A 16,833-nucleotide genomic window follows, 5' to 3' on the forward strand; every position below is an offset into this window, starting at 1 on the left:
GGACAGGACAGTAAAGAGAGTTGGCAGGAAGTGAAGTAGGTGAGAGAGGAACTGGACTGGAAAGGACCTTTAGCAAAGACTCAAATTTGAGCTGCCTATGAGGCTACCTGCTCAGACAAATTTTTGAATGATGAACTACATTGGTGTGGTCTTTTAATTAATGCAGAATTACTGGCGTAATTTATTATTAGCCTATTATTTAAAGAGCTCATGAAAACAGTTTCAGATTTTTTATATCATATTTGCTCAAAGTTAGTTCATAAAGTTTGCAATAAAGTTCATAAAGGCACCAATCTCAATCTTTCACACTCTGTGAGTAAATGGCCTTCTGTGATTGCACTGTATCCAAGCCCTCTTTTACAGCATGTTGTGTGTTTTGAAACTTGAGATGGCAAGCACTGTGATAGATACATTTGAGCTCAAGTCAGATCCCAAGGTAGAGGAAATTGAAAAGAACGCAATCATTTGCAAAGAAAATCAACATAAACGTAACCAAATATCTGTTAACAATTTTATTTTGTTTTTTTTAAGAAGATCATGGCACTAAACCACAATCTAGACATTGCCATTAACTCTTGTTACACAATGGTAACAAACTATGATAAAATATATTCAACTGAAGGAAATAATTCTAATCCGAGACTTTAAGACTTTAAAAGACTTTATTAGCAACACTCAATACAAGGATACGCTTGGTAGCTTCATGATGTTAAACACTGGTTTGACGTTTATTACAAACATACTGCAAGGTTAAAAATAAATGTACTTTTCTGCGTTGTCTCCGAGGATGCAATGCTTGACACTGCTGTATTTTTCAATAAAAGATCATGTGAAAAACTGATGCATGTTTAGAATAATTTACAAAACGTTTCGTTGTGAAGTGTGACGAACAAACTGAAACTTAATCTTTCAGTTCCTCAGGCACATCATTAAAAATAAACTTAGCCTAGGGCTGTGCAATTAATCGAATTCGATTATCATGTGCATCTCGTCAGTAAAGCTGGTTTCGTGATTAGCAGTAAATCGCCATCACCTGCTTTCAGATGGAGCGGCAGTTAATGCACAGAGCCGTAGTTCACTGACAAGCTACGCTAAACCACGTTCATAATCGAAGGTGATTCGTCTTCAATTATGAACGCGATATTGCCTCTGTCTATAGTCGATCTGCTAATATTTGTCCTGTGCACGCAAACTGAGCGCTCTCTTCTCTCTATCATTGCAAGACACGCCCCCTTACTGCTGATTGGCTACAAGTGTTTTGGGACTCGGTCCGACGCTGTAGTCAAAAGTATTTTTCAAAAATCACTTAGTGCACCTTTTAAGGAGTGTGTCGAGAAGAATTGTGACGTCATGATTGTCCAGATTTCAGATTCGGGCATTTCAGAAGTGAAAAAAGGAATAATTCATACTTTAAACTGGGGAATTAGTTTTGATTTGCAGCATGTTTTTGTTGTTGAGTAACCTCTCATGTGTAAATATCAGGAACATTTTGATTCTCCATTTCTTGACCATTTAACAAACAGTGAAGCTGTGTTTGTCCCCCAGTCATGTGGCACAACCTTACATGCAGAAACAAGGAGGGAAGAAAAGCTGAAAATTAATGCGTTTAATCAGGAGTGATTAATCAGTTGATATCGGTCCATTTTGGAACGGTCACATCAGCCAAGGAATGAGCAGTTTGACCAGTGAATAGAACTTTTCTTACTTTCATCGCTTCCCATGGCTCAAAATTAACTTTTTTACTTGGCAGCACTGGTGCTCCCAACTTAGGAGCACCAGCAAAAATTTAGGAGCCCCCACCAAAAATTAATGAGCACCATAACTACAAATTATATATTAACAGATTTCATCTTTACATTCTTAACTTAGATTGGTTAATATATTAGCTGTCAATCACCCAGTCACTGCTTTCTGCTGTCAGGTGACAGGGAGCTAACTACCGCGGGAAATGCAAAGGGCTGAAGAAGAGAGAAAATTTAAAAGAAACACCAGTTGACAGATTTATTTTGTAAACCACCGAAGTTAATCTGAGTTTGGTTAAACACAGAGAGAGAGCTCTTCTTTGGCAAGGGTTAGGATGGTGTATGCCGTGTTAAATTTTACATTCAGCTCTGCCAATTGCGCAGAACGGCTGGCAGCTAGGGGTGTGCAATATTGACAAATTATATCTCTATTTTCCAGCATTTTATCAGTAACGAGAATTAGATGATATTTTGCTTGTGTTATTGTGCTGATCTTGTGTTATTGTGCTGGTAGTCTTAAAGGGATAGTTCACCCAAAAATGAAAATTCTGTCATTTACTCACCCTCAAGTAGTTCCAAACCTGTATGAATGTCTTTGTTCTGCCGAACACAAAGGAAGATATTCTGAAGAATGTGGGAAACAGAGCAGTTCTGGGGCACCATTGACTTCAATAGTATTTTTTTTTTCTTACTATGGAAACATACTCTCGAGCTTAAAATGTGTAGATTCGGTGGCGAATGCTGTTAGTGTTACCTGCAAACTCCATCCCACAGGCATTAAAGTGAATGCAGTGCATAAAGCACAGTGCATTTTCACAGCGGAGCCACTCGAAGTCTTTCAACTATTCCCTCCGAAAACTGTACGCTGCCTTTTCGGCTGGTGGTTCAACATTCACCACATGATCGCGATCACCAGCACCATTATTTGTAACTTTAGGTGGTTTACAAAAGAAATCTGTCAGTGTTTCCTTTCATTTTCTCTCAGCCCTTTGCATTCCCCGCGGTAGTTAGCTCCTGTCACCTGACAGCGGAAAGCAGTGACTGAGTGATTGACAGCTAATATTAACCTGCATTAAATTTAAGGACGTAAAGATGAAGTTATGTAACGGTTGATAGAACGGCAGACTCCATATCAGCACACAGAAGGCACATAACTGTGAACGTTTTTAGAGAAATGAAAACGGGTCACACTACAACAATTATATGCACTTGCACAAATGCGCCCAAATATATTTTGAGGTCGCACAGATTAAATTATGGGAGCATATGCGACCAAAATGGTTGCAATTTCGAGCCTTGCTTCCAGAATCTACAAACGGCCAGAGAGACAGTTTTGACTAGATATTGGTATTGGCCATTGAAAAATTCATTTTGGCTGACCAAGGCATACAAATATTTTTTTTTTCTCTTTATTTTGTGAAGAATCAATATGCCTTCCTCAGCTTTTGTGGTTTTGGCCAGCAGCAAGTCCACAGTAGCTCCTGAAACATGAGCCTCAATTCGGTTATGCGGCAAGACAATTTTTCAGAGCAAAAACCGAGCTTGTGCTTGTCCTTTATCGCTCCTAACAGCTCTACATGCAGCGTGAATTTGTTGATAATTGCTCTGCCCTGCTGTTAGCATGTCGCACTCTTTAAGAGCATGTTATATAACATTTGCAATTCAGCCCACGCTCATGGCCATCCAGTGTGGCCTAGCCAATGGCAACTGTCAGCTTTCATTTGAGGGTTGAAGGACACTCTTCAGCTTTGAAGAAGTGTCAGCATGTGTGATAGACCCCTGCAGACATCAGAAATCACGTTGCTGGTGAGCCCTAATGTTTGAACGGTTCAAATGGAACGTCCTTTTCTATCTCGATGCCCGTCGTTCGGTTGTCAGGCTAGAACAGGAGCCCACGCTTTATTCCATGTATTGTATTATAAGACACAGCACTATTCTCAGCTCAGAGATGGCATTATGTAACAGTGAGTGTTGTATAATGCCTTCAGCCTCTTCTAATGTGATTATCTTTTTTCCCACTCCCTGTCTCCTTTTGAACAAGACCCCAGTCATGAGGTTAAACTTAAGCAGAGACCACCACCACCCCCCCCTCCACAGGGTCATCCCTCAGACCTATTAGGAGTTGTTCATTTCCACTGAAATCAGGTGACGGGGAGCCTCTCCTAGCCAAAGCAACAGATTTTTCCAGCTCTTGCTGCTTGGAAAATCAGACATCGGAGGCGCTAAGTCCATCATGGATGGTGACATAATCTGTCTGACAAAAACTGACTTTTCGGATGAAGAGGATTAATGTACCTTATGTAAAAGAACCCAAAAGGCCCCAGTATACTCACAGCGAAGGTCTTAATCGCAGCACTACCTGAGCAGCGGTTTACTGTTAGCAAACGTATCAACGCTTTCAATTAGAATGACAATGCCACAGACCAACTGTAGTTTACCAGCCTGAGCGAACTTTTCCGTACAGTTTGCTTTGGCTAACTCCCGAAGCAAACGGCAAACAAATTTAGTTTTGGTCTTATTTTGTTTGAAATGATGTCACACCAGCTTGTTCCTTGAATTTGCTTCAGATATATTAGGGCTTTACTGAATTGACTTAGTGAACATTTTAGTTGTAAACTCAAGCTCCTATCCACTGCTGTGGGGCTGTTGTTTAGTGCTCTTGTGGAGGTCAGTTTGTCTCATATTCTCCTGGCACTCAGTGCACTTTTGTTCTACCTGTTTTTACTCGTTACATGCAGCCTTGGTCTTTCAGACGAGAGAAAAGAGCCATTATGCTCATCAGCTGTCTGTTACACAATGCACTCAAACCTATTAAGAAGGAAAGACAAAGCAAAGCTGTTTTTTCCCCCTCCGTTGGCCGTGTTGAATCAGCAGAGCCACTGGTGACATCGCTACGTGTTCACCATTTTGAGCAATCTGCATCCCGAGTGCCCGTCGTCAGTATATCCTCTGCCTTTTGTCCTGGGTTGCTGAGAAGTGCTGGTTCTCTGGTTTGCACCGGCAAATAAAGGACTAATGTTCGTAAGCAGAGAAGTCACAGGAATGGCAGCCCGTGTAGTTCGGGTGTGACGTTGCGACCGAATGTGTGCTGAGAGAGACTAATGTTGCATTTACGCTGACCACTGACATGCCCTTAGAATTCAACAACTCTCTTTGAAAGAAGTGAATGGCTTTTGCAAATCACTGTGCTCGTAAACAAACTTTAAAGCTCCTGTCATTGCTTAAAAACTGCTGGCCAGCTGAGACACAGTGCTGTTTAGATCTAAATGTCAAACCTAACCTGAGGATGCATTTTCGTCCGATATTGTTGTTTTATTTTTGTTCATTTATTTGCTTTCATGGTTTTTGTTTTTCGTTTGGTTTGATTTTATTTTTAATTAAAATAGTTTCATTTTCTTGTTTTTGTTTTTTATTTTTATTTATTTGCTTTGCTGGTTTGTTTTTGTTTTGTTGGTTCATACTGGTTATTTATTGGCTATTAAATGTAATTTTTAGCAGATCTTAATATGAATAGGCCTATACATCTTTCATACTGTACCATGTTGTAATGCCTAAATTTAATTCAGTTTTAAATTGAGCAGTTTTATGTATTGCTTTATCGTTAATATCAATGGTTGTCGATCATAGCATGAATACAATTATCAGCTAATCTGTATCAACCAGAGTTTTAAAATCAGTGCATACATGGTAATACCATGAATTTTGGGCGTTTGATTATAAGGAAACTGGATTTGTATTTGGAGACCAGCTGTAACCCTATTCCTAACCTCTTACCTTGGCAACAAATACAAATCTCTCAAGAATTTTGGAGAATTACTGTCTAGACATCATCACTAATTTATACCAGGAAAGACTATGATATTCAGGCTTCACTTGATGAAGCTTGTTCTTACCTCTTCTATTTCTTCCCACGATAGGAATTTTCTTGCAACAGACAGCTGTCATGGAATTTACACAGGAATTCCTACAGATTTCTGTCCCGTGGCCCCATCTTTTTCTGGCTTACTTCCAGCTCTTTCGTCAAATATGGGCCCCATCTCTTCAACTAAACTGATCAAAATATGTCACTTTTAATCACATTGCACTTCACTTCCCCCAGCAGCCGCACCTGCCGGTCATTCAGTCGGGCTTGTAGCCATATAAGGGATTTGGCATGATCCTCGTGCTGCTCATTTGTAATCTGAGACGGCTCCATTTACGTTCATTATTCTAACAAAAATGAAAGGTCAAGTAGCTGTCAGTTATATTTCTGTATATATAAAGCGTTGATCTTGTTTTGGTTTAGCACTCAGTGGAGATGTTGCTAAGCATTTAGACACCTGGTAATAGTCGCTTGCTCCAAAGTTTCTATTGTTTCCGTTTTAGCTGTTTTTATGCTGTCAGGTCTCTACATGCCTAAGTAAATGTCAGGTTATATAGACTAGAGGCACAGTGACCCATTTGGCAGTCCTCCATTGTGGACTAGTTTGCATGTTGTGTGTTCGGAACAATAAAATGAATTCAAGTATGCATAGAATATTTTTATGCACATTTGAATGTTAAGTGATATCAAAGTAAACCCTAGAATGTGAACTTCCTGGTAGTTTCCAGGAAGGCACTGCCTATCAGATAGTAGTCAATAAAAGCTATTTATTTTATATTTTGTAGTTTAACATTATTGATCAGTCATTTACAGTTTTTAAAAGGCATAATAATTTTCTCACAAACTTAACCTTTGACACTATTTAGAGACACTAGTCATTCCTGAAAATGTTTATCTTGTTACACGGAAGTCAACTTGGTGACCTCTATGGTTGTCAGCTGGAATTAAACATAATGGCATGAGCTGTTCTCAAAACATTCTCAAAAAACGATCACGCCAAAGTGCCATATATTTTGCTTTGCGCATAGTTTGTCGTCTTGGATATTCTACAGTTTGAGCAGGTTAGGTATATGTACTAATCCAAAGCGTCTGCTCCTCCCTCCATCTTGCTCCAGGCGTGGATATCGAGGCGGCCAGGAAAGAGGAGGAGCGGATCATGCTAAGGGATGCGCGACAGTGGCTTAACAGCGGCCAGATCAACGACGTCCGGCACGCCAAGTCTGGGGGGACCGCACTGCACGTCGCTGCAGCCAAGGGATACACTGAGGTTTTAAAGTAAGTTTGCTTGCATTCAAAAGAGAGATTTTGCCATTTTCCATCCAGAAAGGATTCAACGGACGCCTGTGATCATATTTGTCTTTAGTCTTTTGCCAACAGTTGAGATTTAGCGGCTAGTGAAGGTAGAAACAAATGAAACTGTGGTACTGCAGGTGTAGAGCCTTTATTACTTAACTTAGTTGATCCCATACTTCACATTTCAACTCTTTCAGTATCCCAAGGGTCTTGTACACAGGGCGAGACGGTTTGTAACCTGTTTATCTGTCTCAATTACAGTAGATTATCGTGAGCTGTTGAATAAACACAGCTCAGGACGTGTGTCAGGAGTTAAGAGTTTATGGTGCTTTTGGTCTTTGGATGTCAGAGTTGAATGACTGTGACAACTGCTCCATCTGCTGCTGCACCAAAACAAGAGGATTGTAACCACATAGACTGTTTTTTTGTGTGTGTTGGATCTCAGAAAACTTCACAACTAATGCGCATTTTTATGTGTGGTGACTAACTGTTGGCATTTATAACCTGCCTTCTAGGCAATGGAAAAATGAACCCGCTGGTCCACATAATATCCCAGGCCTTTGGCAAATGAGGCCAAGCTTAGATTGCGGCACCAAAATCCAAGAAACCCAGATTTGTCTAATCTCATCATGCTATTTCTGTCGCTCTGACTGTTTGCAGGCTTTTAATCCAAGCAGGGTATGATGTAAATATTAAAGACTACGATGGCTGGACTCCGCTCCACGCTGCTGCACACTGGGGCAAAGAAGAGGCCTGTCGGATACTAGTAGAGCATTTGTGTGAAATGGACGTTGTCAATAAAGTGGTATGGGATTTATGGTTCTGTCTGTGTGCTGCTAGCTTCTGTGTAGCCTTTGAATTGAAACCCTTACAATGTTGCGTTTTGGTTCTCAGGGTCAGACGGCGTTTGATGTAGCTGATGAAGATATCTTGGGATATTTAGAAGAGCTGCAAAAGAAACAGAAACTGGTAATTTCTCACTTCTGGCATCAGAGCTTCAATTGTAAATGTAATTCTGAGCCATGTCTTGATGCGGTCTGTGTTTGTTTCAGCTTCTGAGTGAAAAGAAGGATGTTAAGAAGTCTCCTTTAATAGAAACTACGACTACTGGGGACAATAATCAATCTGTGAAACCACTGAAGAGGTAAATGGCTCCTGCCACCACCATGATGGGATTGATATACTGTTTACTCAATGTCTTGACTTTACCATAAATGTCAAGGCCACTTGCACTAGGGTTGACTAGGGGTGCTTTCACTCTAGAACTTTTGGTTTTGAGGTTTGCCATCAGAGTTTGGTTGATCTAAGTGGTTTTTCCAAACTCAGGTGCGCAACAGAGTCCGCTTGAAAAAGTGGTCTGGGGTTCAGCTGTGGTACTTAAAGGGATAGTTCACCCAAAAATTTAAATTCTGTCATTAATTACTCACCCTCATGTCTTTTCAAAACTCGTAAGACCTTCGTTCAACTTCGGAACACAAATTAAGATATTTTTGATGAAATCTGAGAGCTTTCCGACCCTGCTTTGACCCTCTTGTGAATGGCGGCAAAGACTAACCCGGAAGAGACGAAATCATTGAATAAAAGTCGTTATTTTTTTTTCTTTGCACACACAAAGTATTCTCGTAGCTTTATAACATTACAATTGAAACACTTATGTCACACGGACTATTTTAATGATGTCCTTACTTCCTTTCTGGGCCTTGAATGTGGTTGCGTTGCTGAAAGCTCTCGGATTTCATCAAAAATATCTTAATTTGTGTTCTGAAGATGAACGAAGGTCTTAACTGGTTTGGAACGACATGAGGATGAATAGTTAATGACAGGATTTTGAACTATCCCTTTAATCCATTTTAAATGGCAAAACCAAACTGCTATTGGAGACCTAACAGAGTTGTTCATCTCTGCTTTAGTAAAGAAACACTTCTACTGGAGCCAGAGAAGACTGTCCCACGAATTGAGACTCTGGAGCCAGAGAAGGTGGATGAAGAAGAGGGGGAGGGGAAGAAGGATGAGTCTAGCTGCTCTAGTGAGGAAGAGGAGGAGGAAGACTCGGAGTCTGAGAACGAAGCAGGTACCCATTTTAAACATTGACCACCACATACAGTTTCCCAGCTAGCTTTGTGGTAATCAGTAAGGTCATTTACTTGCGGTTTCTTTTTCTTTTTTTCAGACAAGACCAAGTCTTCTGTTCCATCGAGCATTTCTAACAGTACACCTGCACCTTGTAGTATCACCGTCACTTCCCCAACTACTCCAAGCAACCAGGTGACCACCCCAACCTCACCTACCAAAAAGGTACACATTCCTCCCCTCGAACGTGCTGTCCAACTTTTTCTCCACCCAGACTTCTCCTTGGCAATATCATTCATTCATTCATTATAGCATGTATTTGAGCATGAGTCAGTAAGCAAGAAAGGTGCATCTGCAGCTTTCCAGAATGAATGTTATTATCTTAGTTTCAAGGTGACTGTTGGTTTCATAACACGGTGGAGTAACAGATTCATAATGTAACGTGGCTTCATGGTTGCAAAATACTAAAAAGTCAGCTGATCTACGTCATATTCAGGATTGTCCGTGTGCAGTGAATTCTGGGACTGCACTGAACTTGAGAGGAGAGAAAATGTCCTCCACACCTCTTTACCATGTACCTGCTGCCCTCTGCTGGACAGTAAGGAAATTTCATCAATGTCAGGCAACTTTCATCAGGCAACGACACAATTTGTAGAGAAAATGCAGTTGTGCAGAACAAATTTGATTTCACCATAAACCAAATTTATTGTAACTTAATATAATTAAATTGGGATATTGTTGAGGTTTGAAATATTTTAGTTTATTATTTTGCTAATAATTTGAACTTGGCTTTATTTAATGCTGTTTGGATTATAAATATAGATTGACTTAATGATCACAAACATTGTAGTTCAACTATTTGCACTAGAGATGCACCGATTGCAATTTTCTTGGCCGATTTCGTTTTTTCGTGTGACAAGGCGATACCGATTTTTGGCGATTCCGGTCTTCTGAGAACTATAATTGCCAGCATATACGCATAAAAATCGATACTTTTTTCAATGCAAAAATTATTTACGTAATTTAAAAAATTCTTAAACATTACAATTACCCCCATCTAGACAAAGTTACAGATGTTCTCTCACTTAACTCTCAAAATAAAGTGCTCCGTGACTGGAAAGAGGTAGAAATAACAATTAACTGAAAAGTTTAACTGAAAATTATACATCTGTTTTCTTTCACATCAAATTCTTACATTGTTTCAGTTCATTCAGTTAGAATAAATAGAAAGTGTAGAGTTGATACCACTCAAATGAACTCGGTGTCAACAAACTCCACCTTTCCACTGCAGGAAACACAGAGGCTGCATTTGAAGTGGCATTATATGCATTTACATAGACTGTTTAATGAAATTGAGAAGCCATAATGCATTTACACCGCAAAATTACAAATGCATAAATAATTTTATAAGATTGTTTTAAATATTTTTTAAACGCATGAATAAGAAATGTTGGGAAAAATACTTTTAAAAATGAAACCAAACCACCAGTAGGTGGCGGCATATGACAGCTTTAATGAGGGAGTCACTTAAGGTCTTTGCACACTGAGTCCGAAATTTTCGCACGTTAAAAAATAAATACGACCTCACGTTGTGCCAATCACATTTACACACTGCGTCCAAAACTTTCGTCCGTCATAAAATTTCGGACCATGTTTGATTTTCTGGGTTTTCGCATCCGTAGCAAGCATTTTGATAGGAAAGGATGACGAATATGAAAAACGCATACGAAAATTTCAGACTCAGTGTTCAAGGAACTATCAGTCGCATTTTACACTGAATGCAATAAAATCAGAAGAATCACTCTCGTGCGCAAATTTTTGGTGGCCAGGTTTTAGTGCTTCCTTCGTTGTTTTTGTTATTGGCATTTTAATAAGGCTTCTTGTACGGTCGGGCAAGTAAAACTTTCTCTCACTTGCCTAAGAGAAGCATTAATCGAGCCCTGTGGTTCTCCCACAGTTTGCTTTTGCCTTATACGTATTACAGATTGCGAACTTTGTGTCTTCTTCACTCACAGTGAAGAACTTCCACGCCGACTTACATGCTGATGTAAGCATAGCTGTGATGTCAAAAAGGACCGGCTCGGAGTCGGCAGACTGACTGTCCGGTCACCGGTCCGGGCCGATCATGCGGAAAATTGGCTAATTCCGGTCCCTGGCCGGTCGATCGGTGCATCTCTAATTTGCACTTCAAGGTATATATATAATGTATTCAAAGAATTGAATTTCCAAGGAGATGTCCTCCTCTGTAGTTTAGGTCTTCCTGTAGCTCCACTGGTAGAACGTGGTTATATCAGTTATATCATAACTGATTCTTTCTACATAACCTACCCACAAACAAACAATGCCATGTCAAAATCGGTTTATGAGTGTTGAGAAGGTATTTTCCATTTTAACATTCAGGAAGTAATTTTTGTAGCAATGTTTTTGTGCCATCTTGATCTGAAGCATAAATTATAAGAAGTAAAAATGAATAGCGAGCATTGTAATAACTAATTTAAATACTTTAAATAACTAATTTGCATATGAAAATCTAATTAAATGTTTTTGTTTTAAATTTAGACAAAAAATAAAGTGGCTGCAGCTGCTGTGCAACACAAGATACATTTTTGGCCCAGATATGTACAGTAATACAGTATTTCAAATGCACATCGATTGCTGTCCCTCAAACGTTGTCGTGAAACGACAAATCATTATTCTTTATTTATTAAGGTTTTTTTTTTTTAATTGTGCCTTTTGGCTTATTGTTCTCAAACACAAACGGTGCTATAAAAGTCTGCTTTTTAATGGCATCTTGAACTCAAGTAATGGCAGGAGCTCTCAAAGCATTGTATGCTGTGACTGGGCTATCATCTATTTGATCATTTTCTTTGCTGTCGCTTTCTCTCTGTCACTCGTGCATTAAGTATCTGTTTCTTTTGCTGCTGCTGCTTTTTGATTTATTTCATTCAGGGGTTCTTTCTTTCTTTTTCTTGCTTTTTTTTCTTCACAATCATCTGTTTTTCTCTCTCTACTCATCTTTGCTGTTGCCTTGGATGGCTTTAGTCTGATAACATTACTGCCCTTGTGCCTGGGGGGGAGCCAGGCTGTCCTGCGTTGTGGCGTCAAGGCTTGCGCAAAACTGGCATTTCACTTGTGCCCAAAAAAGCGATGGTGAGGCCTCGGTGTGTTCAGCATTGTGATTCCCGCCCCTTCTTTCCTCCCGCCCGCCCTATTTGTTCCCCCAAATGACCACGACCACGTCCCTAACCAATCAGATAACTGCCTAATCCAAGACCGTTTCCTCCTCCTGTCACTGGCTCACTGCATGGTGTTGTTGCTGTCAGTCGCGGCTGTGCCTGTGATGACGTGCTGTTTTCTGTTGAAAATCATTTGTGTTATAGTTTTATACCTGAATGTGGTGGACTAAATATGACAGGGTGACTTCAAAGTTGTGTGTACTTTGATAAAGTTGAATTCATTGACTATTGACTCTAAACCCTAACAGGTCACCAGGATGCTGATGAGTTAGCAAAAACTAACATCTTGATTTGAAATTGGGCATGTTTGGTTTTGTCATCTGTGTTGTTGTTCAGTATACTCACCTTAAGCCTAGTTTTCTTTTAAGTAAACAATTGTAATACAAGTTAATTTTTGAGTTTTTAGCAGCATTAGGCCTGACTGTTGATTCATTGATTTAAAATAGGTATTTATTTATTAATTTTTAAAAATAGCTTTTTATTTTTAAAGCATTTTATTTGTTAGCTTTATTTACAAGATATGGTCACAGTTTAGTTTGTGAACCAATTCTCACTATAAACTATGACTTTTCCCTCAAACTTCTAATTTGCTGCTTATTAACAGCTAGTATTGTAGTTATTACATTTTGTATTATGTGCTTTATAAATACTAATAAACAGCCAATATGCTAGTAATATTCATGCTAATAAGCAACTAGTTAATAGCAAGAATTGCTCTCTAAAGTGTTACCTAAAATATTTATAATTTTGGTAAGGTTTTAGAATAGGGAACACTTATTAACTGTTAACTACGACTTTTCCCTCAATAAACTCCTAATTTGCTGCTTATTAATAGTTAGTAAGGTATTTAAGTTTAGGTATTGGGTAGGATTAGGGATGTAGAATATGGCATTAATATATGCTTAAATACTACTAATAAATGGCTAATATTCTCTTAACATACATGCTAATTAACAACTAGTTAAGAGACCCTAAAATAGTGTTACCATAATTTTTAAATGTATTAAAAAAAAAAAAATACTTTTTTTTTTGTTTATTTATAAAATATTGTATTTTTTTTATATTTATTGTAAATTTCCTTTATTTTTATTAAAATGGTTTTGTTTAAGAATATTTACAACATGCTATATATTATTTTGTTGGCAGTTTAAAATAATGTAATGTTTTTTTGTTTGTTTGTTTTGACCATTACATTTACTGAAGAACAAGCTTGTGGATTTTGTGAATAGTTTAAACCATTTCAGAGCATGTACTTAAATATTGATATACTATTTAGTATTTAATTCTGAAAATATCAAAAGGTTGTCCAGCCCTACCGACCAGTGCTCCTATATTTACGTCCTGCTTTGACCTGTCAGGCTGATCCGAGTTCCCCATACTATCTCTCCCGCACACATGTTGATTTACAATGTGTGCCCTCTGTGGTCTTGTTAATACCATCACTGCACAAGTGTGTGCTGTGCTCTAGATATTCCTGTGATCGAAATATTATACGGTTGGAATTTGGGCTTCTCAGATGTTGACATGCCCTAATTGGAAATTGCATAGAACAGTCTTGATGTACTTCCAAATCTAGCTAACTTTTGTCCCCCCATCCCACCTGTTGTTTGTCCTCCTCAGGTGATCACATCTGCAGGGAAGGTGTCTCCTAAAGACGAGGAGAGGAAGGATGAGTCTCCTGCATCATGGCGACTGGGCCTGCGGAAAACCGGCAGTTACGGAGCACTGGCAGAAATCAGCACAACTAAAGAGGCACAGAAAGAGAAGGACACAGCCGGGGTGATGCGCTCGGCCTCTTCTCCTCGCCTCTCATCCTCACTGGACAATAAGGACAAGGAAAAGGTCTACTAGAATTTACTTGTTTAATTTGGGGTGAAATATTCCTGTAAACCTTTTAATTGGAAGGAGGAGTTTGAATTCAATTCTTGAGTTCATTTTACACTTGTTTCCAAATTGAGTCCCAACAACATGTCCTCTTCACAGGAGAAGGAGAAGACACGCCTGGCGTATGTTGCACCAACCATCCCGAGAAGACACGTTAGCACATCAGACATCGACGAGAAGGAAAACAGGTAAAGAACAGACACATGCTTATTTGTGCATTTGTCAGAGCACCTCGTTTCTTGCGTGTTGCTGTATGAGAATCACAAGCTGAAGTGTAGCATGTTTTTGTGGCTTATGCACCACATTCATGTTGTACGTGAGAAGAATATTGCTAAAGATGGTTAGGTAGTGTCCCGTATACTCTCAGATGTCTTTTATTAGTATTTCTCCAACTGCTATGAACGATATTTCAGTAGAAGTGAGTTAGTTTAGTAGTGTAAAAGATCGTTCTCTGGAATCGGAGGTACTATTTGTAGCATGTGGTTCTCAGGGATTCGGCTGCTAGTCTGGTACGTAGCGGCTCGTACACCAGGAGACGCTGGGAAGAAGACCTGAAGAACAGCGATGGAACCGCCTCACAAAACAGAACCTCCAGCTATCAGCGCAGGTTAGCTTTTATTCTAGTAACAAAATTGGACTTACTGGCTAGGGCTTTCAAAGAGATGGGCGAAAGCCGGTCGCTGTTTCCTGCCGCTCTCTGAGATGCTTCTAGTATGCTGTCAAGCGTTTATAGCTGCTTCTGTCGACTTGAGTCTGCGTGAGGTGCTTTGATTGTAATTCTAAACATTTTAATATTAGTAACATTGTGTACCGATTTTAAGTTAGATACATAACTGACTAACAGCTAACTTTAGTAGAACTGTAGAAGCGTGTTATTCTCAGCTCCATGTCATTGTACGGTCTTTTGAGCATGCTTGTCATCTTCCAAATGCAGGTGCCTGTCTAAACCAGGTTTTGAAACATTTTAATGCCAAGATCCCACAAACAGGATGATTCCCTTTCAAGGAAATTAAAAATATATATAAATTATTTATATATACAGAGGCAGCTGTATTTTCATGCATGCATTTATATTGAGTTGTGATATAGATAACATGTTATGTCTTAATTTACACTATCATTTGGGGTCAGTAAGAGATATATTTATTCAGGAAGAATGCATTCAATGGATTAAAAATGCAGTAAAGACATTTACATTCTTACAAAAGATTTATATTTCAAATAAATGCTGTTCTTTTGAATGTTCTATTCAAAGAACCCTGAAAAAACAAAAAAATAGAAACAGAATTGTTTTCAGTGCAGATAATAAGAAATGTTTGTGAGCACCAAATCAGCATATTGGAATGACTTCTGAAGGATCGTGTGACACTGAAGACTGGAGTAACGATGCTGAAAATTCAGCTTTGCATCATAGGAATACAATACATTTATATAAAAAATAAAATATATATATATATATATATATATATATATATATGGTGAGCATAAGAGACTTCTTTCAAAAGCATTAAAAAATCTGACTGACCCCAAACTTTTGAATGATAGTAAGTTTAAATCATATCAAGTCTAAACTATATGCAGATGTATTTATTACAGTTTCACTCTCGAGCTGTCGGTAGAACAAAAAATAATCGTGAATAATGAATATCATGATCTTCGATCAGTCTTTAGAAAGCAAATTGTGACAGTACTTTAATTAAATGTTTTAAATTATTAAATATGCATATATTTAATATATTGAATTAATATTTAGACTTCACATGCTAACTTTGATAGACATTTAGTCAAATTTCCTCCTGATCTGAAAGATGAAAACACCCCATACCATCCAAAATGACCTGAGCGCTTGTGTGTCATTGTGTAACGATGGATTTGCATGACTGCACTTGTGCTGCCTGGTTTGGTTTCGTACTCTGATAACACAAAAAGCATGCTGGAGTGTTGGATCTTTATTTTATAAAGCATGTTTATGGTTTCTAGATAATAAGTAGGCTTATGTCTAGTGACATTATTGATGGTTTTTTGATTAATTGATATCCTAAAATATGACTTTATATGAAACCGATCCCCCCACAAGCCAGTCAGTGCTTCAGACATATATGTAACGTTTTGTCTATGTGTGTTCATGTTTGTCCGCCCCCTGCTAACTCACCTCTTTCACCCCGCCACACCCACACGGCAGTACGTCTCACACGCTAGCGTTAGGCCGCACGTCTAGCTCTCGCGACCTGCCCGCCAAATCCTCCTCTGCCTCCAGCCTGGAACCTAACAACTCTAAAGCCTGGCAGCAGCCTTCCTCCTACCTCCAGTCTTACAGCATTCACCGCAGGTACCTGCCCGAGCACCACCCTGCAAACACACACACACGCACTCCATGTCCTCCATGTGTCTTTGTGTTCCCCACATGCAGCTTCTTGCCATTCTTGCTGCCTGGGGATTTATTTATGGGGTGTATGGTTTTACTATACATTAGAATGGACTGTATATAGTGCAGGGCGATATATTGAAATTTCACAATGTTTTTGTCAAAGTTAACGAGATGTAAGCAGTACCTGTGAAATCTCACAACTGACAATTTAATATAAATTTTGCCACAGCAAAATTTACCTTCAGTTAAAGATATATAGAGCATACAGGGTTTTGTTTTAATTTCAATTATTTCTCAGATGAATAAACATTAAATAAAAATCAAATATGCAAAAAAAGTAAACAGTGCTTAAAATTAAATATAGAACATTGTCAGAAG

The 16,833-nt window shown here is 38.8% G+C and overlaps 1 protein-coding gene across 9 annotated transcripts in view; it reads left to right on the forward strand.

Moving 5' to 3' along the window:
* ppp1r12a (protein phosphatase 1, regulatory subunit 12A) overlaps nt 1-16,833 on the forward strand; it is a 68,113-nt gene that overhangs the window by 35,175 nt on the left and 16,105 nt on the right. For 2 of the 9 annotated variants that reach the window (XM_058772588.1, XM_058772590.1), the window contains exons 4-14: nt 6,720-6,879; nt 7,558-7,702; nt 7,792-7,866; nt 7,950-8,041; nt 8,808-8,968; nt 9,068-9,192; nt 12,010-12,117; nt 13,824-14,045; nt 14,187-14,275; nt 14,578-14,694; nt 16,270-16,416. In XM_058772588.1, the coding sequence (XP_058628571.1) occupies nt 6,720-6,879; nt 7,558-7,702; nt 7,792-7,866; nt 7,950-8,041; nt 8,808-8,968; nt 9,068-9,192; nt 12,010-12,117; nt 13,824-14,045; nt 14,187-14,275; nt 14,578-14,694; nt 16,270-16,416 (1,441 nt within the window). The remainder of the gene's footprint in view (nt 1-6,719; nt 6,880-7,557; nt 7,703-7,791; nt 7,867-7,949; nt 8,042-8,807; nt 8,969-9,067; nt 9,193-12,009; nt 12,118-13,823; nt 14,046-14,186; nt 14,276-14,577; nt 14,695-16,269; nt 16,417-16,833) is intronic. The other 7 variants (XM_058772593.1, XM_058772597.1, XM_058772589.1 and 4 more) reach the window with 6 other exon arrangements.

The sequence above is a fragment of the Onychostoma macrolepis genome, chromosome 04, assembly GCF_012432095.1.
Source record: "Onychostoma macrolepis isolate SWU-2019 chromosome 04, ASM1243209v1, whole genome shotgun sequence".
In the NCBI taxonomy this organism is placed as follows: domain Eukaryota; kingdom Metazoa; phylum Chordata; class Actinopteri; order Cypriniformes; family Cyprinidae; genus Onychostoma; species Onychostoma macrolepis.